This window comes from Carassius auratus, chromosome 31 (assembly GCF_003368295.1).
Source record: "Carassius auratus strain Wakin chromosome 31, ASM336829v1, whole genome shotgun sequence".
Lineage (NCBI taxonomy): Eukaryota > Metazoa > Chordata > Actinopteri > Cypriniformes > Cyprinidae > Carassius > Carassius auratus.
Window position 1 is genome coordinate 17054671 of NC_039273.1, and position 22322 is coordinate 17076992.

At 36.1% G+C, this 22322-nt stretch overlaps 2 protein-coding genes across 3 annotated transcripts; both read left to right on the forward strand.

Annotated features, from left to right (window-relative positions):
• The first annotated feature begins 8622 nt into the window (after positions 1-8622).
• On the forward strand, positions 8623-13255 carry LOC113050689 (E3 SUMO-protein ligase CBX4). 2 transcript variants are annotated; one of them, XM_026213914.1, is made up of 5 exons: positions 8624-8861; positions 9049-9092; positions 9580-9645; positions 11237-11303; positions 11426-13255. In XM_026213914.1, exons 1-5 carry the CDS (start codon positions 8793-8795, stop codon positions 12806-12808), a joined length of 1629 nt encoding a protein of 542 aa, XP_026069699.1. In that variant the 5' UTR covers positions 8624-8792; the 3' UTR covers positions 12809-13255. The 2 variants fall into 2 exon arrangements, with proteins under 2 accessions (XP_026069700.1, XP_026069699.1); XM_026213915.1 differs by lacking the exon at positions 9580-9645 and having other exon boundaries at positions 8623-8861.
• Positions 13256-18526: 5271 nt separating this feature from the next.
• LOC113050690 (chromobox protein homolog 8-like) lies at positions 18527-20986 on the forward strand. The gene is made up of 5 exons (XM_026213916.1): positions 18527-18705; positions 18849-18892; positions 19156-19221; positions 19306-19372; positions 19572-20986. Exons 1-5 carry the CDS (start codon positions 18637-18639, stop codon positions 20409-20411), a joined length of 1086 nt encoding a protein of 361 aa, XP_026069701.1. The 5' UTR covers positions 18527-18636; the 3' UTR covers positions 20412-20986.
• Positions 20987-22322: the final 1336 nt, after the last annotated feature.

Here is a 22322-nt window from a genome sequence, read left to right on the forward strand (position 1 = left end):
AAAAAAAATAGTGTTTTACTTTGAAACTATTTTCACACACAAGTGGCTTGTAAATGGCCCCAAACTGTATAGTGGTACAAATAACACATTTATTTAAACATTACATTTTTAAAGACATTCTCTCTTCTCCAGGAATCTTTGTTTTAAAACTTCAAAATCATTTTGATAGTTTGACAATGAATTATCATTGTATGTTCAAAATAAATATTCTTTGAAATTCTTCTTTTGTATATATATATATTTATATTATTATTATTATTATTATTATTATTATTATTATCATAAAAAACTGAAAGACATGAGAATGTGTAAATAATCAACTGTAAATTATTATTATTTTTTCTTAATTTTTTAATTTTGTTCTAACCATTGGGCTGTAAAAATGCAATGCTTAAAATCTGTTAATGATCCCTTGATGAAAATCGGTAATGGATCTAACAGGACATTTCATGCAATTGGACAATTTTTGGAAGTAAAAAGATGTATAAATTACAAATATATATATATATATATATATATATATATATATATATATATATATATATATATATATATATATATAAATATATATATATATATATATATATATATATATATATATATATATATATATATATATATATATATATATATATATATAAACATTTAATTCATGAGACATTAATAAACATGACTGTCCAGTACCTCTGGAACCTTTTTGTACAGAGTCATCCTGGGAGCAGATCCACAGCATTAACACAGTCGGCAACCAACAAGGAATGCTTGAGATTAATTGACTGATTTAATGATGTTTTGAGTCCTGTGATCTGGATGGTAGCAAGTATCCATGTCTTTGTTTGAGTTGGGGTGTGGGTTATTTATAGAGTCTCAGCAAAGCATGTGGGAGTGTGTGTGAGAGAGAGAGGGCAGGGTCATATAATGCAGGACCGCAAAACACTAGGAAGTTTCCATCTTTCTCTTTCTGAATTACAGTAAACATCGAAGGGAACATTCAGATCTATAGATCCCCTTTTGGAATCAGTAAAATGCATCTTTCCATTCTGCTGGCAAAATCATTGAAGTTGGACCAGCTTAATGTCTAATTTGGGAAACAAAGTTCACTGAAATTTAACGCTCAGGAAGGGAATAATTTAGCCATTCAACAAAATCTGGAGATGTACTAGATCTTTGTTGATTTTTTTTTTTTTTCAGGTTGATTCATTGATATTTAATCTTATTTTTGAATTAAATAAATCCATTTTATTAACATCAGTCTTGAGATCAACTATATTTGGTTTATTAATGAAGAGTAAGCTTATGCGAAACATAAACATTTTTACTTTTTTACTTTAAAATCTTTAATCATGACATTTCTCAATAACCATGTTTTATTTTGCAAGTGCTCAAAAGCAACCACCGTGCATTTCATGTTTAGTCATCTTCCTGAAATACGATAATTCAGCATATAATTGATATGAAAATTACTCATCAGCAGTTAGGACTTTGCTGATAGATCATTATTTGTGGCAAGCTTCTGATGAGTTTTGACTTTAAGATTTCGCTCTCTTCTGCTCCAGTATATTAACATGCAAACATGGCAAATTAACCTCCCTATTATTCCAATCAATGGCCTTGTTCCATGGGCAAGAGAAGAAAGCAACGATTTGCATGACAGATGTGATGGGCAGTGGTGCATGAAGAGGATTAAAGTGTGCTCAAGTGGAGATGTTTCATGATATGAAGACCTATGGCAGGTGCAAAGGTTTACAGTAATCTATGCTCATTTTAAGGTCACATACGATTGTTACTCTAAAGAACGACTAACCCTAAAAAATAGGTTTGTGGAATGTCAAATCCTCACAATGATGTTTTCATGATGTGCTTGTAAAAACAAAAGGATTTGCAAGTGCATTTAAATTATAATCATTTGTTTAAAAAAATATATAAAACCTCCTTTCATGTTGATCCAGTTTTCATTTTAACTGACTCTAAACAGACCGGGAGTGCAGTATTCCAAAATAAACATCATGCGCTGTCCTTGTTTGAGGGTTACCTGCAGGTTGTGGGAATGTGTACGACCCCACACACCCTGATGCACACACGTAGCTTCAGAGCTCATTTTGCTCACTTTCTTTCCTTGTGGCTGCAAAGTGCTCAATACAATATTGACTTGTTCTCCACGGCAACCTGCAGAATTCCACTGACTCCCCTCCACGAGCCTGGCAGTCCGTCTCTCCACTCCTCCCTCTTCGCTTGCTCTGTCTCCATCACTTTTCCCATCCCCCCAGCTCCAGGGATGCGGTGCCACTAAATGTGTGTGGTTGAGAAAGGAAGAGAGTGTGTGTATCATGACTTCAGATGTGTATGTGCATTGTGTGTGTGTGTGTGTGTGTCCACACACCATATGAGTGTGTGTGTGTTGTGGGGGTGGCTCATTGTGTGGTGCTGCAGGCAGTGTGTTTTAAAGAGCCAGTCACTCCAGCAGACGTGGTAACAATGACTTCAGGACAGCCATTTCATAGCACTAATCCAGAAAACACACACAATCATACACATCTGTCAATCTATTTTTTTCTGTCAATAAAATAGCTTAAAATTTGTCAGAATGCATTTGGCATGAGGCACACATTGCTTTCAAATATGCACAATCATTCAGAATATGTTTCCCTGTATTTTGCGACTGTGCAGTTATCAACCGGATTTGATCTCTCTCATAAGCATGAGTCTGAGAAAAGGACACAGAGGGTCTGCCTGAGGGATGTAGTCCTGTGAAATGAGTATGTCATTATAGAAGGTTTGTTATTGAGCCGGATGCTGATCATGATGCTCCGTGTTAATGTGGAAATGTGAGGGTGAGAGTGTCTGAAGCTAATCACCTCCTGCTGATGTCTGACTGCCACGCTTGAGGCCATTCCAAACATTTCTCTCAGTCTCCATCTCACTCATTGCATGACATGACATTATTTTCATTTTTATTTTATTTTTCAGAATTAATATAAAGCTGCATTAATCAAATGTACACACTCAATCCATGTGGTTCTTGATTGTTAAATGTGTAAATGTTCTGGCTTCTAATTTTTAACTATTTCAATATAGTTAACTACAGCTATGATGTGCATTTCCCACCATCCCTTTAAAAAAAATTGTAATAGAATAGAATAGAATAGAAAGAACAGTACTAATGTCAAGCTGATGGGTGTGAGTCAGCTGTACATATACTAACTACATTCTTAGAAAGAAAGGGACAAAGGCTGTCACTGGAGAAGTACTAATACTAATATGTGTCCTATTTGTGGTAAATTAACCTAAACTATTTTGCCAAGTGTTATTAAGGCTTACCTTCTGAAAGGCAAAGACTATAGAATACCCAAGACATGTCACTGGTATCCACCTATTTCCTGACGTAAAATTGTCACCATCATTTGTAAATTCTATGGGTCTAGCTTCCGGTCTCATTACAGCTATTTTTAGCTGTACAAAAGAGTTCATTTTGCTAATTGATATTGACAATTCATGTGTCTTATCATATTATTTTAATCTGTTATCTTAATTATGAGCTCAGTTCTGTTTGTACTGCAAAAAGTTTTACAGTTTACTGCACATTGTTATTCTCCTAGTTATTTACCTATACCGGCTAATGAAATGGAAGTCACTCGCTGATCTAGCCTGAAAAATAAGCTTTTTATAATGCTATTTGAGCAAAATTAATAACATTTATGACATAGTTGTTGTCAGATTTCTTTGGTGACTTCAAATATGAAATTTAATCGTAAGCTTAGTGAACCGTTTTGGTTAATTTGATGTTTCCCCATTCAAAGAGAGCTGCACTTGGATGCCCAAAAGGTGTTTCAAAGATGGCCGCCGAGTGACATTACTTTTCTTGAAGAGACTTTGTGTAAGGGTACCGCTCCAGTGACAGCTTTTGTACCTTTTATGAGAATATATTAAGCCCAGTGATTAACCTTTACCATCAGACAGTGTCAGAGCCACAAAAAGAGAGAATGAGAGAAGGAGTGGTAAAGCTATAGTGGAAGAGATTGTGTGTTTGAATACACACAGAATAATAGTGTTCCACAGTGAGTCATTCTGACTGGTCGTCATTGTTAAATAATCATGAGTAATTACCTGCTATTTATGACTGCACTCAAAGCCAATCAAAGTACCCAACTCAGGAGGCTTGTCTGAGTCACTGTGACAACAGTTTGTTTTCTCATTCTCGTTTTAAAGTTATTACTGAGACAACTGTTGATGCTGTTACTGTGTGTTTGCTGGTGTGCATAAACAATATAAGTATATATTCATTTTCATTTACAAGGTTGTGTTTTTTTATTATTAATATATTTTTACTTTGTTTTAGATGGGTTACATTTCTAAGACATTCCACATGGGACTACAGTAGTTCGAATAAAACCATATGTCCAAATTTTATTTAACACCTTAATGGCTGAGATACCTCTATACTGGGTTTTCCTTTTATCTTCTTCCTTTCTCCGTTTTCGTCTCTATGCACCTGAGGGTTTATTAGACCGCTTCATTTTCTTCATCAACTGCGCACTTGCCTAACGTAACGTAATGTAACGTAACGTAACGTAATGTAATGTAACATAATGTAACAGCGACCCTAGAGGGCGCGGGCACCCGAGCCCCCAACATATTTGTCGCCCTAGGCAACCACCTAGTTCACCTATAACAATCGCAGGCCCTGTGTCCAATGACAAATACATATAATATACTGTAATACAAACATGTTATGACATTCCAATTTTATTCCAGTAATAGGAAAATACATTAATAGGCACGAAGATTCCCCAAAAGGACAAGGACACTGATATCAGCTGCTGGTGCCCCAAAGCAATACACAGAACAAGGGCCCCAGAAACCCTAGCCCTATGGCCATTTACCCAACATCTTGTAAGGATGGATGCAAGAACTTGCGAGACAAATTTAAATGAATTAACTGAAGGTTAGGATCATGCTTTCCAGATCCCCTCTGTATCTTGCTCCAGTCTTCAAAGGTCCCGTACAACGGTTACTTTTTTATTTTTTCATTGATTCAGTTAACAAGACAGTGATAATGACATATGACTCATGCTCAAGACTCAAGGAGGTGTGATTAGAAGGTATGCATCTCTAGGTTTTTATTACAAACTGGTTCGATTAGTTCTGAAGGTAGTAATATGCGTGTTTAATGGTTAGTCATGCATCACACATTTTCCTGGTAAACAGGACTGTTGAGTATCGATGCATTCTCAAGAAAAACCTCTACTGTATTTTTTCCAGTATGGTTGGGCTTTGTTTGTGTGTTTAAATTACAGCCTGCATAGCTGATTGTTACACCATAGTGACATGATTCCCCCTCCCAATTTTCCATTAGGGTAAGGGTGTCCGAATAGTGGTTCCTTAAAATCTTCCTTAAAGCCAATTTCAAATAACAATCATTGTGCCACTGAGTACACAATGGGTTATGTTTGGTTTCAGGTTGAAATCAGTGTAATGTTGCTGCATATATTCACTATAAAATATATGGTGTTCCAGAGTTAAGAGTTATTCCCTGTGTTCACATATGCACTGTTATGACAAGTTTCAACAGTCATCCAAATGGGATAATTCTGTTCCAATTAAAGGCACAAACTCAATAACAACCTCAAAGTTGAACTTCATTGGAACAGGTTCAATATAATTAACGCTGACTTGACTGGGAGTTACAACCAAGGAAATAATTTCACACTGAGTCTAATTGAGGCTATTATAGGTATCTTCTTGTTTTTTCTTGTTCTATTTGCTTAATGGAGCATGCTAGTGATCCTTACTGACTGTTGAAAGTTGAGCAGGTGTAGCCTACTAAATCCTCCTGACAACTGTGGCCATGTTCTATGATTACCTGACTCCTTTATACAGAATTGTGATGGTCAGTGAAATATTACTAACAGCAACACTGGAATGAGTGAAATCTGTTAGTTCAAACCACAGAAAATTGCTCATACTGGACACCTCAGATCAGGATATCAGGAAAATGTCAGGATATCAGGAAAATGATTTATTAAACCTGTGGTCAAATTTGCATCTTTACGTGTAATTTGGAATATTTGCTCTGCAGTGCAAAAGCCACCACAATTGCAATCCTGGGTTCCAGAGAGCCTTTATGATGATACGACGAGAATTTTAAATTGGTTTTCAAACGACATGAAATACAATGACGAGCACTTCATTAACATCGTCAATTCGTCCAAACACCGACAATTTCTTCAAAAGGTAGATCAGTTTGCGTGATATTTTAATGACCATGTAAGAATGGCCTTGAAGACTTTTATGCAATTCAGAAAAAAAGAACAACCAGTCTGCTCAAGGTCAAAACTAGTGTTACCTCAACCCAGTGTTACTTTTACAAGATTTATTAATAGGCTTACTGCATGTCCAACGTTAAAATCAAAGCCAGCAGAAACTTAATATAGCCTAATCTTATGAGACACCGAACTCCTGAAAACATTATTGTGACAAAATCTTTGAACATAAGGAAGTCCTACTTCTTTTTCCAAGGGCTTTAAACAATGCTCCATGTTCTCATTTTAAGCAGCATTCGTGACAGACATCCAAACTGCGTTGATGGGACAGTATATGCTGACATATTTCATAGTTACATTCAAAGATTTATATACGCACCGACATTTAGAAATAATTAGAGATGTCTTTCACTCAGTTTAAGACCCTTTCGTCTCTATAGTTACACAGACTGTTATGTTATTTTGTTAGAATTTTCAAAGTATTTTATTGTATGAAGTACGAAATCAAAAGAGAGAAAATGTGTCAATTGTTCTGCAGTTTAATCTGAAGCCACAGTTGTGTTCTTTCTTGGTTTTAGCGATGATGTTGGATTTTATCTTGTTTTGTGCAGTCCATCCTATATGTTAGTACTTAAGTTTGAGTATGAGAATGGCGTGACTCGACTTATTTATTTAACATGAAAGTATTAAACAAATAAGAAGTTAACATGAATATCTTGAGATACGTGTACTGGAGATCAGCAGGTTGAAAATAAGCTACAGAAATGTTGCTCGTTGTCGAAACAAGTAACTCTGGATTGTCTAATAATAAGATTAGCTTTTGCGTCAGGTAGAGCATAACAATTTTACGTTACAGTATTCCCTGTAAACTGACACAGATCCGTTCATGCGATGAAACTGTGCTTGAAATGCGACAAATCGACCTCCTAAGCAAGATTCATTACAAGGAAAACAAAAATCTCTATGATACGTCAATTTTAAGTAACTGCATAATGTCGGTGAATACTTAGCCTAGTGTAGCTATGTCATATATTATGTATTCAAGTATTTTTGCTGCTGTTCAGCGGTCATTGCCTTATAAGGAAAGGCAGTCGTGCCTCTCTGCAATAGGCTGAGAACTGCAGCCTGCAGTTAACCCTTATCATGCTGAATTTTTCTTAAGATATTTACGTTTTGGGGTCGCAAATACACATTTATATGTTTGTATGATAGCGCAGATTATTCCATGTATGTGTATAAACGTATCAGTCCGTGTTTTAAATATATGTTCACGTTACTGATTGTATTTTGTTGTTCGCTTGTATGTGTGCGTGCGATTTCTTTCCTGTTCGGAAGAATACACGGCACAGCTTTTGTGGTACAGGCAGTGAATGATTGGGCATTGCCCAGGGTTTTCACACGTTCGTTTGTCACTGTAGTTTATTTTTCACAGGTCTTATAGCAGCCGTTGGCCGTCAGAAGGCAGATGTCAGATGAACTGAGTGCTTGAGGCTTTGAAGACCAACCAGTGACCTACATATTGTACATTCGCGGTCAACTCTCATGTGCATTGAACGTGTACATGAGTTTAAACAATTAAGTTACTAACATACTCTAATTTAGGCTACTTGTAATCAGAAAACGAAATACATTGTATCTTAATGCAAATTTTCCAAAAGTAGTTGCTATTTATGGATACCCGCGATGTTTAACCTGGACAGAATATCACGCTTTAAGAATAAAATTCACCAAATGTAATAATTATTAGGAATTTCAAATCTGTCATTTTAACCTGCCAAGTACTGGCTATTGAGGATGAATCCCAATGCCACCCATTTGATTAGCCTATTTAATGCATCAGTGGACTGCATTGCTTCAGTGGAGAAAAATATAAATTAAAAACACTGTTCAGAATGTAAAGTCTCAACATGCTGTTCTTTGATAATCTAATTTATTAATGTCTTAGCGTCAGGGTATGGGGTTTTGTGTAACCTAATGTTTGTTCAACATAAACAAACTTTTGTACATAGCTCAGTTCTTCACTTCAGTAGTCCTATATCTGTATTCATTTTTAAAATGTTAATATCTTCCTCAAAGTTGTCCCTCCACTGATATAAACTTAAAATGGATTGTAAATCTATACGATTAAGAAACCTTGCTGATGCTGATAATGCTTTAACCTGTTACCTGAACTGCTAAATGCCAACTGAAGAACTAATCAAGCTTAAACTTTACAACTGCCACAAGTGTGCCTTTCTTTGCATCATAAAGAAGGAATTCTCTATCAGTACTTGAAGAGCTGCAATAACGACTCTTCATTTGCTCAGTAAACCCGCGGCACAGGGCAGACCAGCCTCTCCACCGCCCCTCCTGATGTGACGTCACGCTCATCGCTATTTGCATGAACTACGTTGTACAGAGCATTTGAGAGTTAAAACTGAATCTCGCTTGAGAAGCGAAAGAATATACGGAGCGGGAGAGCGCGCGTGGAACCTCACCGAGAAGTGCACTCGTATTATCGCGCGCACTGATAAGTTAAAGCGCGCCCTGAAAATGGAGCTGCCCGCCGCGGGTGAGCACGTCTTCGCGGTGGAAAGCATCGAAAAGAAACGCATTAGAAAGGTTTGTGGTTTTCTCTTAACAAACACTTTACATTTCCATGTTGTAAGCATATAAAACGTGCAGGTAAGGGTTTGCTATTTTAAAAGAGAGAGCAGAAGAGTAGGTATTTGTTTCCGAAAGCCAGGAAAAATATTTTATTTACATTAATTCCCAATCATAACTGACTTTGTTTTTATGATATTTGCAGGGAAGGTATGAGTACTTGGTCAAGTGGAGAGGCTGGTCTCCAAAGTAAGTTTCACTTCAAGATGTCTCTTGCTTTGCTATTTTAATGTTGTTGTGTTGTGTGTGTGTGTGTGTGTGTGTGTGTGCGAGAGAGAGAAAGAGAGAGAGAGAGAGAGAGAGAGAGAGAGAGAGTTAGCGTTTGCTAACTGATGCAGGAATGTCATAACTTGAGTCTGTGATGGTAAATAATAATGTTTCAAATGTAAGCTTAATGCTGTAGCCTATAGAAATGCGTTTTTTTCTTCTCAAAATAACACGTAATACTATTAGTATACCGACTAGGAAATAAAGCATCAAACATGTAACTTGGTATCAGTAGGCTATTTTTACTCCCTAACATTCTTAAAGATCCGTTTAGCAGGACCTTGTTTGTGGCGTTAGTCGTTCAGATGACAGCCAGGTTAGATAGTTCGGTTGAGCGTGGTGGTGATATTCATGCTTCTCTGCTCTCCCCCTCTCTCCTTGCTCTCCGCCTCCTTTCTTTTCTTTATAGATATAACACGTGGGAGCCAGAGGAAAATATTCTGGACCCTAGACTTCTCGTCGCTTTCCAAAACAGGTGAGACATAGCAGTCTTGACTTGACACTCTGAGCTTGTACAGCCGAAACGGTAGGAGGAGGGAAGACGCTGTCGCTGCGCTCATGCTTTTTCACTTTCTCTCACTGACAGAAGGGGGGTGCACACAGGAGCTGGAGAGAACTTGTGCGCAGGCGCGCCATAATATTTGACTGAATTTAATTTCGCGGTACACCAATGCCACGGTCCGGGACCAGCCATTAAAAAAATTTTACATACAGACGTGGCCAGAAAACGTGATCCTTTGAGACACCTTTAATTCCTTGTGGAACCCTTTTATCTCAACAAACGCGCCGCCCTTTACATATTGTATTCATTTCGTCCGGTTTGGCTGACTGTCCGCTTTTGGACAGAGCCTACTCTCTAGACTCCCTAAATCGAAAGCATTGCTGTAAGCGCAAATTCACGCTATTTTCTGTTAAGTTTACAGCCAAAGTGTACGCCCACACCAACTGACTGTATTTTACGTTACAAATGGGCTACACGTGCATTCACGCCTCCCCGAAATTCCACACACAATGTTTTTTTTATCGGGTATTCATGCCCTTTGACTGGCACCTGCGTGCTCCATCGAGACGCGGAATTCTGTTTGGGGTAATTGCATGCACCCCTTGAGTATAGAAACGTTCTAGGTCGTCTAATTAGGTTTTTGCAATATCATTTTATAGAAGGTCGATGAGAAAAGCTGATGGCCCATTTTTTTCTACAGCCTATATGCATAGTTTGAGCTAACAAATAAACATAACTCACTGGAAATAAAGCAAATTAATAGGCTACGTTTTGTCATTTTCTTCCCCTTTCCAAATGGGATTGTTCACCAAATTATTAAACAAGGTGTGTACTGTGAAGCAACACAGAATGTTCTTTATTTTATGGGCGTAAATTTTATGAATGTCACTTGTTGGCAATTTAAAGACAGATCATATTTGAAAGCATAAACAAAAGTTGGGCAAGTTGTGGCCTAGTGGTTAGATAGTTTGACTCCTAATCCTAGGGTTGTGGGTTCAAGTCTCAGGCCGGCAATACCATGACTTAGGTGCCCTTGAGCAAGGCACTGAACCCCAAACTGCTCCCTGGGTGCTGCAGCATAAATGGCTGCCCACTGCTCTGGGTGTGTGTTTACGGTTTCTGTGTGTTCACTGTTGTGTGTGTGCACTTTGGATGGCATAAATGCAGAGCACAAATTCTGAGTATGGGTCACCATACTTGGCTGAATGTCACTTCACTTCAAAACAGGCAATAACCTGACCATAATTCACTCTCAGAAATGAAAGTACAAAAGCTGTCTCTGGGGTACTTGCCTTTTACCTTTTCAAAATATGCTAAATATGCTATATGTCACTTGTGTACTACACTATATATACACTTTACTATTAAGCACCCTTTGGGATAAAAGTACATAGGTCTACCTTTTGAAAAGGTACCGCCCCAGTGGCAACTTTTGTACCTTCTTTCTAAAAGTGTGGGGCAAATCATCAGAATATATCAAAAGTTAAATATATTAGAATGTGTCTTATTGTCAATTTGGTCTCTTTTATCATGATGTTCTATAATCTAAAACTTTTCCATTCAGGGAAAGACAAGAGCAACTTATTGGTTATCGTAAACGGGGGCCAAAACCAAAACATCTTCTCTTGCAGGTAATTAACCATCACTGACAAACATGCGTATGAACACAGTGTATACAATCAACATCCGTGAAAAATCATGTCACTAATTGTTTTTACTGCAAAGCTCATTGTTGGTTTGTCTGATTTCTAAGGTACCATCATTTGCTCGAAGATCCGGTGTTCTTTCCGACCTTCAGGAGGTATCTCAGGGTGATGATTACCAACCCAAAGCAACTTCAGACCTGGTCCAAAGCCAGCAATACCAGCTTAACAGCAAGAAGCATCATCCCTACCAGCCCAACTCAAAAGACAAGCAGGGAGAGGCTCGAATAAATGGAAAAAAGAAGCACTACTACCAGCTCAACAGCAAGAAACACCATCACTATCAGCCAAACCCTAAAATGTATGACTCTCTGTATCAGAGGGTCAAGGAGACCAAAGTTCCTGAGTTGACTGACAAGGAATGGAACTTATCTCCAGCTCTAAAGCAGAAATGGGTCAAAGATAAGGATTCTGGGTGCCTCAGTAAGGTGAGGAATATAACAATGGGGTTGAAAAAGCTTCCTAAACTAAATGGTGAAGCTGACTTAATCATGAACACAAACAGTGATGCAAAGGAAGACAAAGCACCTCCTAATGGAATAAGCAGCAAACTGAAGATTGTGAAGAACAAGAATAAAAATGGGCGCATTGTCATTGTCATGAGCAAATACATGGAAAAAGGCACCCATGCTGCTAAAATTAAGGAAGGAACAGCAGATTCTGAGGAAAAAAGGCAAGCACAGAATTGTAAGCCCTGTGGAACAGATGGGAGCACACAGAAAATAAAGCACACAAAGAAGCAAAGTCTTGTGAAAGGGATAAAAAAGGACAGTAAAGCTGAGACTGCCTGTTTTAGGCTTTCGAATGGACTATCATCTTTTGGAGGGGACAATCCTAAAAAAGCATGCTCCATAGTGTTTGAGCCAAACAATTTAAAGAAGCCTGGTAACACTCGAGATGATTTATCTCATGAACAGCCCTTGCAACTGACAACCAAAACCAGTCTGACTACAGTGCCTTTTGAGAAGAGTGATCAAAGAGGCATCCAGTCTACTCAACATGGTCCCATAACCTTACCTCAAAAGCATTGCTACACTGAGCCAGAAAGTGACAGTAGGGAGGCTAAGAGGTTCCTAAGTTCTCAGAGTATAAGTCCTCCAAATACTGACTTGTCTTACTCTTGCAATGATACCACACACTTCAATGACCATCAGCACTCTAGCAGACATGACTTTGAAATCCTGGACTCCAACCAAGATGAACCGATAGACCTCAGCTGTGTAAGGTCGAGAGAAGAGAGAAAAATTCCTACACATTCTCAGATTGGAAACTCTATACCGACTGTGAAAGAAGCAGTCTCTACGCCAGAGCAAGTAGAGAAAGAAATGAAAAAATCTGTTCAAAGCTTTACACCTTTTCTTGGGAATATAATAATCACAGATGTCACAGCAAACTGCCTCACAGTGACATTCAAGGAGTATGTTACAGTTTAGGAATATGTGATGGATATCAAGTCTGTAAAGACTACTGACTATTTACTGTGAAATTGTAAAAATGTAAAGCATGTCTATTCATCAAGTCCTTAAACTTGCCTGAAATGTTTGAAACAATCTAGTGTAAAGTTTTGATATAGTTTCAGATTGCGTTTGATTGAACTGATCTGAATTAATTTTCAGATTTACACATTTAACTATTCCATGTTAGGGATAGAAGAAAGAAACTAAACAGGCTTTCATGTTAATAGCTTGTATCAAATTAGCTTAAAGCTGTATGCAGTGCTGTATTTCAAAAGGCCTAAATATAAGAAGCACTTACTACATGTGTAATACTGAGAAACATTTTCTACTGATCTGTCTTTTATAGACTTCGCTTTAAAAATAAAATGTGTTATTTAGGGTTGTCTAAGCATATTAAAAGTTGTATTTTATGTTCTTGAGTAAGATCTTAGTCTTTGTCTGTACTGTTATCAGGTGTGTGTGTGTGTGTGTGTGTGTGTGTGTGTGTGTGTGTGTGTGTGTGTGTGTGTGTGTGTGTGTGTGTGCGATGAATAGAAGTGTTTCTATTAAACTCAGGTGAGAGATGAGCAGATAGGCCAAATGAAAGATAGCAAAACATTTCCATCATGTTAATGCATAAGATATCCGTATCAGAATGAAATTTGCACAGCCCTTAAATAAGCACATGGATTAGTGACACTTGGGACTTCTGTCATGTGGATTTGCTGCTTTTACTCCACACAAAATGCATGTTTTTTTAACAAATATGCTTGAGATAGGCACTCATTCTCAGTTCAAGACTAGGAATAATTTGTTGATTTAATTTACTTCCATTACAAATAATAATAATAAAATAATAAATAAAATAAAATGAACATTAAAAAACATATGCTTGTAAGTTTAGCACAACTCTGATCAGTATCATCCGATGATAAACACGTCTGTGGGAGTATTGGCATCAGTGTTGTGTTACCAAAACTTAGGCCTAACTTAAAACTCCTCTAGAAAATCAATCAATCAATCAATCACCTTTATTTATATAGTGCTTTAAACAAAATACATTGCGCCAAAGCACTGAACAACAATCATTTGGAAAACAGAGTCTCAATAATGCAAAATGATAGTTAAAGGCAGTTCATCACTGAATTCATTGATGTCATCTCTGTTCAGTTGAAATAGTGTCTGTTTTAATTTGCAATCAAGTCAACGATATCGCTGTAGATGAAGTGACCCCAACTAAGCAAGCCAGAGGCGACAGCGGCAAGGAACCAAAACTCCATCGGTGACAGAATGGAGAAAAAAACCTTGGGAGAAACCAGGCTCAGTTGGGGGGCCAGTTCTCCTCTGACCTCCTCTGAAAACAAGGACAGTAGGACGGTCTTTAATTATGAGCATAGATCTACGCATCTGGATACTTATTATCGAGATCACACAAAACATCCTATTTAAAACATCAATGTCAAGACAGAAACTTTTCATTTTCTCGGCCGTTGAATAAGTTTTTATTTAAGAGTTAATCACATTTCTTGCTACAAGAAACTATACACAGGAATAGCTAAGAAACCAAAAATCTGTTTTCATGTTGATATTGCCTCAGAAAAAAACAAAAAGAAATTCCGTGAGCTATCAGTTAAGATAGCAGATATAATTAAGATGGAAACGTGGACCTGGCGTTCTAATTGATTTTTCATCTTTTGTTCAGATAAGGCTCACGGATGATTGTGTAAATAGAATTTTGTGTTGCACTATTTTAATAATGGGCTTTTTTTTTTTTTTTTTTTTTTTTTTCAAAAAAATAAAATAAAAATAAAAAACCTATCGAATGGGATAGCCTATTTAAAAAAAAAAAAAAAACTCGGTAGACTATAGGCCTACTATGATAATTGTGGAGACGTAGGCTAAGCCCAAGTTGTCACATCTGTGAAGGTAATAGGGTAAGTACAGACTGCGCAAAGAAAAAAAAAAAGAAAAAAACAAACAAACTAACAAATAATAATAATAATAAAACATTAATGAAAAAACCTAATGGGTTTAACGGAGCTGTCGGGCTGAAATAGCCTAAACAGCGCTGGCATTTAAGCAATTAACATCTTACAGGCATTATTATATAGCTAGCCTATGCGTAGGCTTTATGCAGCTGTCTCAATATTTAAAAATGTTAATGAATGTCGCGTTTAAAGGTAGAACGTACATTTTAATGTCATCCAAATGCGATAATATATCCATATGTGTCTTCAGACCATTACAAACTTTGTTTATGCACAATACTGTCCATACAAGACCGACAAGAAGAGATTCATTCCGTATAGGCATCGTCAAAGGTTTATAGGTAAAAAGCACTATGGCTATATGCAATAAGGATAGAACATTAATCATTATATGCTTAAGGTCTTTCGCTTTATAAGCTACTATCACTGGGCTTTGAATGAAGCTTTGAACAGCCTGATGTAGCCTACAAAACTCGACTCGATTTTTTTTTCAGCGCTAACATGGCGGACATCAAACATGTCTTTCTCACGACAAGATCATGATTAGTATTACTCCATCCAAAAACTATGGTAGGTTAAGCGGTGAAATTTGCGTCAATGGTGGGCTTCGACAAGCACTTCAGCCTCACTGAAACGGAATCAACCATTTCCTTTGCTGCACCGTCTGAGATAAAGCTGCTCTCGCTGCGGTTATAAAATGGCTTCCTTTGGTCCATCCACTTTATTTGCGATCAGCTTTTCAATTCAGCTTTACTGTAGTGCATTTTAGCTGTCGCTGGCTAATTTCGACAGGTTTAGTTAAAAGACGGCTCGAATAGCTTCTTTTGAAATAAAAAAAGTAATACAGCTTATTTACAAGTTTTAGTTTATACTCAGATGGTTTAAGTAAAATACAGCGTTTTGATAATGAGAGAGGTAGGCTACAGATGCGTTCTAAAGCTTGAGGTCATTAAAATAGTGTAGGCTATATGTTTAAAATACCGACGATAATAAGTGATCACATTAAATAATAATAATAATAATAATAAATTCTAAATACAAGTTGCCTTCGAGAACATAAACATAGCCTAACTCTTATGTTTATCTCGCTAAAATAATTAATAGAATATATCTAGTTGTGCCGGGTTTTTTTTTTTTTTTTTTTTTTTTTTTTTTTTAAGATAACAGTCGTTAATACAAGTTTTCCCAAGGTGTTTATTGGCAAAGCTTAGATACATTTTATTTGGCATAGGATATTTATTTATTTTGCGAATGTAAATCAGTAACTTATACATTTCTGATTTTAAAATTATATAAAATGTAAAATAATAAAGCCTATATAGCCTATAAGCTATGGTGATTGGTAAACTAATATGCAGCCAAAAGGGCTGGATTCATGGTCTTATTTATGTGTAAGTGTGGACACAATGTGACCTAAATAATAATCCAACAAAACCAGGGAATCCGTGTAAATATTTTGGTAAATCAATTTACATCGAAATATTCAAATATAGCCTATTTTTAACATTATCGAAATTGTATCAAACTGACTGAAACACACGGGGCAAAGGAGAAGTGTATTTGTCATTTCCCTTTGTAAATTGTGCAGAATATCTCATGCTGGTTGCCCAGAAACGAGTTAACCAATAATATTCTTCCAGCTCGCTCTAGAGTCCTTATACGGATATAGCCTAACCACTGCAGCAGTCAAACCATGGCAGAACCAACCACAAGCCTGCTGTTTACCTGTTTTGTTATGTACATAAAGACTGAAAATGAAAACTCAAGCTTGGATTTTATTGTAGAGAAATCTTCACAATACAATCGCAACAATTTATTTAAACCACTGTTCAGCTGTTAATTATTTTGTAGCGAATGCACACCAAATAAACCCACTGAAACTTAATTTACAAGCCACAAAGTGAACAATCGCTATATCGTTCATTGTCATTTTCAAAGTTTTAAGATATTATTAAAAATAGTATTGTTTACAGGCCTAAACATAGCTGTGATGTTACATTTAAATGCCCGTTACAATTTGATAATGTCTAAAATTCACACAGAAACATATTAATGTCATAATTCTATATATTTTTTACCTGCCCTGTTTGAGACCCAAGTGATTGTGCAGAACTGAGCATAAGATTGGTAAACATTTTCGGAACGCTTTTATGTGGCCATGAATGGTTAAATGCAATAAATTAATGACTGTTCATCCTTCATATGTGTAGCTGGTATTAATGTTTCCTTGCCATTTCAATTCTTAGGTAAAATTAATTCAATTTATAGCCTTAAATGTTAGATTTGAAATATATTTTTCGTTAAACCAAAATCATTATGTGAGATTTATTTTTATTTTTTTTACATTGAATTAGGCTATATGTAACACCAAATTATAAAAGTATAATTATATATTTATTTTAATAATATATACAATTATATTATCTTCATTATTTATTCTAAATTTAAGATAGGAAAATAACAGAAATAAATGAATAAAAAATAAAGAGCTATGGAGACCAAGTCTGGCCTATGTAGGCTAATCGTTTTTTAGGGAACCATTTTAGAGGTTAGTGCATTTGGCAACTCTTGTTACTAAAAAGTTAATATTTATTACATGTTATATTCGCATTATTGTGCTGTATTTTTTTTTTTTTTTTTTTTTTGGTTTAGTTGTCTTTAGCTAAAGTAAGCGTTGTTGTCATCTTTTGCGTATTGTTATAACTACGATATTAGTAGCCTATTATCTTTTAGAATTATTTCAGTAGCTAATTAAATTAGCGTTGCTATTTTATAAATAGTGTAAAATATAAATCTATCTACAATGGCGCTGTTTAATCAGTTTGCTTTTTATTCTTATTTTGTCAGTAAAAAAGGTCAATCAAATAATTGTTTTAATTAATTAATTAAATTATTTTCGAAAGCGTCATAGTTGAAGAAAAAAAAAACTAAATATACTTTTAGTAGCGCTACATTTGAGCAGAAGTGTGGACTATGTAGGCAAATGGATGAAATATAAGTAGTCTATGATCTTTTTTTTTTTAGAGAAGTAACAACAATCTTAGACAATAATGTGGCAAAGTAGTTTACCTTATAGCCTACTTTAAATCATTATTTAGCATATTCACAGCCCGTTCTGTTTATTTAACGGCATATAAATAAAATGTATCGCCTATAAGACACGAAAAGAAACAATTATTTTGTATAGGCTCTTATTCTCCCGTAGAACTCATATTCAAACCAATATTAATTTATATGATTAGTTTGTCGTAGACTATATAAAGAATTATGTTTGATTTTGGCTGGATTAATAAAACAGTCTTGTGAATAGCAGAATATTGATCAGAATATGATGGCATACATGTTCCTAAAATAACAGACGTACAGTAGCCTAGTATATAAAATAGCTAATAACAGAAAAATCTTAACGAATTATGCATTTTTGAGAATTTTTTTAGAGCAAGTTAGGCTATGTAGGCTATAGCATAGGCTAACGTTACACCCCCTGCTAACGTTAAATTGATTACGTTTTCCTGTAGTCTTGACGTAGCGTTTACGGTGGAGAATTTTAACCTTCTGATGTGTTAATTTAAGTATTGGACCATCTTATAATTCTGTCAATAATTCTGGTATGTCACTAAGTGCAAGCCTTGGACACTTAGCAACAGTGGAGCCAATGATCGGCCTCCAAATCTTTCCACCTACACGCGGTGCCACGGCAACATGCTAACGAACGTGATGACGTCTGGCTTGCTCGAGAATATTATGGGCTGTATGGAATTCTGAAGCTAGAGCAGGCGGACCGGACTCGCGCTCTCAGCTAGCTACGCTGCAAGCTAACGGTAGACGAAGGTAAACATGGAGCTGTCGGCTGTCGGAGAGAGGGTGTTTGCGGCCGAATCAATCATCAAGAGACGAATACGACGGGTATGTGTTGTGTGAGAGATATCTCGACTCGACAATCCCCCCCCCCCCCTGCATATATGTGTTATTGTCGTTGACTCGCGCTAACGAATTCTTTTTTGTGTGTGTGTGTGTGTGTGTGTGTGTGTGTCTGATGGCACGCGCAGGGTCGAATGGAATATCTCGTGAAATGGAAGGGCTGGTCACCCAAGTGAGTAATGCATGCCCATCCTTTCTGTTGTGCCTCGCGCTGGTGTTTTGGTGACAGTGATGGCTGTCAACCCATCTAGATATCGCGTGGGGCGTAACGTTGCATCCAGAGGCAGGTTAACATGCTGGTTGTTACGTGCAGACTGGTTTTGACAGATGGCATTAGCTGGCCCTGCTAGCAGGCCGATAGAGTAACGTTAGAATGAAGGTTTAAATGAAGCAGGATATTGACAGTCATCACGTGAAACTTTTTTGTTGTCACAGGTACAGTACTTGGGAACCAGAGGAAAATATCCTAGACTCGCGGCTGTTCGTTGCCTTTGAAGATGGGTATAAAATAAATTAATAAAGATGAAGTTAAACTATTAAAAAATACAGACATTTTCACTCATGCGCGCTTGTATTTTCATGCAGGGAGCGTGAGAGAGAAATATTTGGACCCAAGAAAAGAGGACCTAAGCTCAAGACTTTTCTTCTAAAGGTTAATGTAATTTTTAATTAACATAAATAATATAATAATAATATAATAATAAAATTGTGTATAACTTTTTCACTTAATCTTCACAAAAGTTATTGTGTTTGCACTATTTTATTTATTTTTTTATTGTTTGTGTAAATGAATTAAATGAAGCATAATTTGGAGTTCTGCACTAATCATTCAAAATCATTACATTTTACAGGCCCAAGCTAAAGAAAAGTCAAAGTCTTATGAATTTAGGAATGATTTATCCAGAGGCATTACATATCCCAGTCCAGAGCCTGTAGTAACCCCTAGAGCAAGAGAAGGACTACGTGCTGTAGTTCCCACAATTTTCCCTCCCAGCACAGTCAACCGAGGGGAGAGTGTAAGGATTTCACCTCCAGAATCAAGGGAGCATCGTTCTCCACACTCACCCAGACCCAGCACTGATGAATTTACCCTCATCTCAAAAAAGAGAGGACGGAGGCCCAAATTACGCTTCACAGATGGCTATACAAGTTCCTTACATCCAGAGTATTCAAAAAGAGCAGCAGACGAAAAAACCATGGCAAGCATTCCTTCCAAAATGGCAAAGTTAGGATTGGGAGAAGAGGAAGAGAGATGCTCTGAAATAAGTGGGAGAATTAAGATATCTCACAAGCACATTGATGGTACCTATTCACACAAACAAAACAGAGTTGTTCCAAGCAGGAGTACCCAGCACATTTCTTCAGAGTGGAGTTTGCATTCCAGCAGAGTTAGTGGAGACTTACAGGGACACAGGAATAATCCACAGACAAGCCACTTTCATCATAAACACCTGAAGTACCATTCAAAACGAAGAACATTTGAACATGCAGATTCCACCAGCAAACACCCTTCACTTATTGCCAAAATTCCAGTGTCACGCATATTTGGAGAGTCAGATGAGGGAGATGCTTGGAGACCCTCCTTCAGCAATGTGGAGAAAGTTATCGTTACCGATGTGACGTCAAACTTCCTGACTGTAACAATAAAAGAGAGTAACACAGATAAAGGCTTCTTTAAAGACAAAAGATGATTATTTACTGCGACCAGTATGCTCTTTTATTTTCAAAAATGTCCATTGTATTGTGTGTGTGTTTGTGTTTGTGTGTGTGTGTGTGTGTGTGTGTATATATCATATATATATATATACATTTTTCGTGTCACACTGAAAACTGTATTTATTGTGAAATTGCTGCTTAAAGAGATTTGCATGCACTAGACACGTTAAACAAAGCCAGAACTGCGTTCAAATACATACAGTTCTCAGATCGTTTGTTGTAAAGTATAAATTACAAATTGTTAACCTAAATAAATAAAAGTATCATATGTCTCCCAGACGAATATTAAAAATGTTTATGTACAGACCAGGAGTTGACATTTTGCACACTAGCCGGTTTATTGTTATCATTATTTATAATAGCTATTATATATTTGCATCATATCACGTTTTCAGTTCTTGTAATTTACGCTGATTTTATTTTGTCATTTAATGTGGTCAGTAACCTTGTACACACACAACAGCGACTTTAACAATTTATGCATATAAAAGTGTAAAATGAAAATATTTTCATCTTTAACTCAAAAGTAAAATGTAGAGTTTTGAACACGTTTTTGTGTATCTCTTTACTTCAGCTTAAATTCGTATTCATAAATATTTAGACTTTAGACTATATAGACTACTAATTATTTTGTTGGGCGATTTTGTAGTTGGGATTATCTATGAATTGTGCGAATAAATGTCCTTCAATATGACGTTACATTGAAAAGCGACACCACCGATGTCCATAATCATACTGAATCACAATTTTACAAATAGGCTAATATAATATAACAGACAGACACATACACACACATTACTAATAATTTATTACTAAATAATGAAGATAATTTAAATATATGCTTATTTGCCCAGTTAGAGTAGTATTAAATGAAATAAGAGATTTATAGTGGAAGAGAGGTAGAAACAAGTTCCCAAAAAGTTAATTAGGTTATACAATGGTGGTACGTATTGATTCCATTTTACAGCCTTTTATATGTTTATTTATTTGGACTTTATGGTTTCTTGTGTGACACGTGACAGAATGTAAACGTTCAGGTTTACACAACACAGTCATTGTGCTTTCGATCAATCAGCGTTAGGCCTTCAGATATTCCAGTGTAAAGGTCAAACTCTTGCCTATGTTTATGGACCATTTGCGCTTCATCATTCTTTTAACCATTTATATATATATATATATATATATACATACATACATACATACATACATACATATATATATATATATATATATATATATATATATATATATATATATATATATATATATATATATATTAGATTCGCTTTTATTTATAATGCAATGAAATACTCCTGCAAGCCGTAATATTAAAACCCACAGTCACAATAAAAATTAAGAGCACAACAGTTTTATTTTATTAATAAGTATCTTATTCAAAATGCGATTTCGTAATTCGTTTGATTAAAAACAAACAAAACAAAAAAAATCTACCGATTATTAGATTTTTCATCTAGCCTAAATAAGACTAATATGCGTCTACACTATTGATGGGTTTTTGTCTTTGTGGATTTTGTGTCCTCGGTATTTCTAAGTCTCTTAGTTCTTATTGCAATCCATTTCATGCTCTTTTTTAGCTTTGTCGTCGCAGGAATTTCCTTACTTCGCCCTGACAAAAAGAGAGAAAAAAATCACTTTGAATTGATTTGCACTCACATATGGTTAGAATTTTCGTAAATATAAACTGTTATCAATAAAACAAAAACACCGCATTTAGATCTAATGTGCCTGAAGTCAGGGCAGAACTAAAACAAAAAGCCAGTCCAGAAAGGAAAATAAAAATATACACATCCAAAAGAGAGTTAACAATTATTGCCTTCACCCAAATATTTAGACACATTGAGATTTTAAATACTTTCTTTACCTAA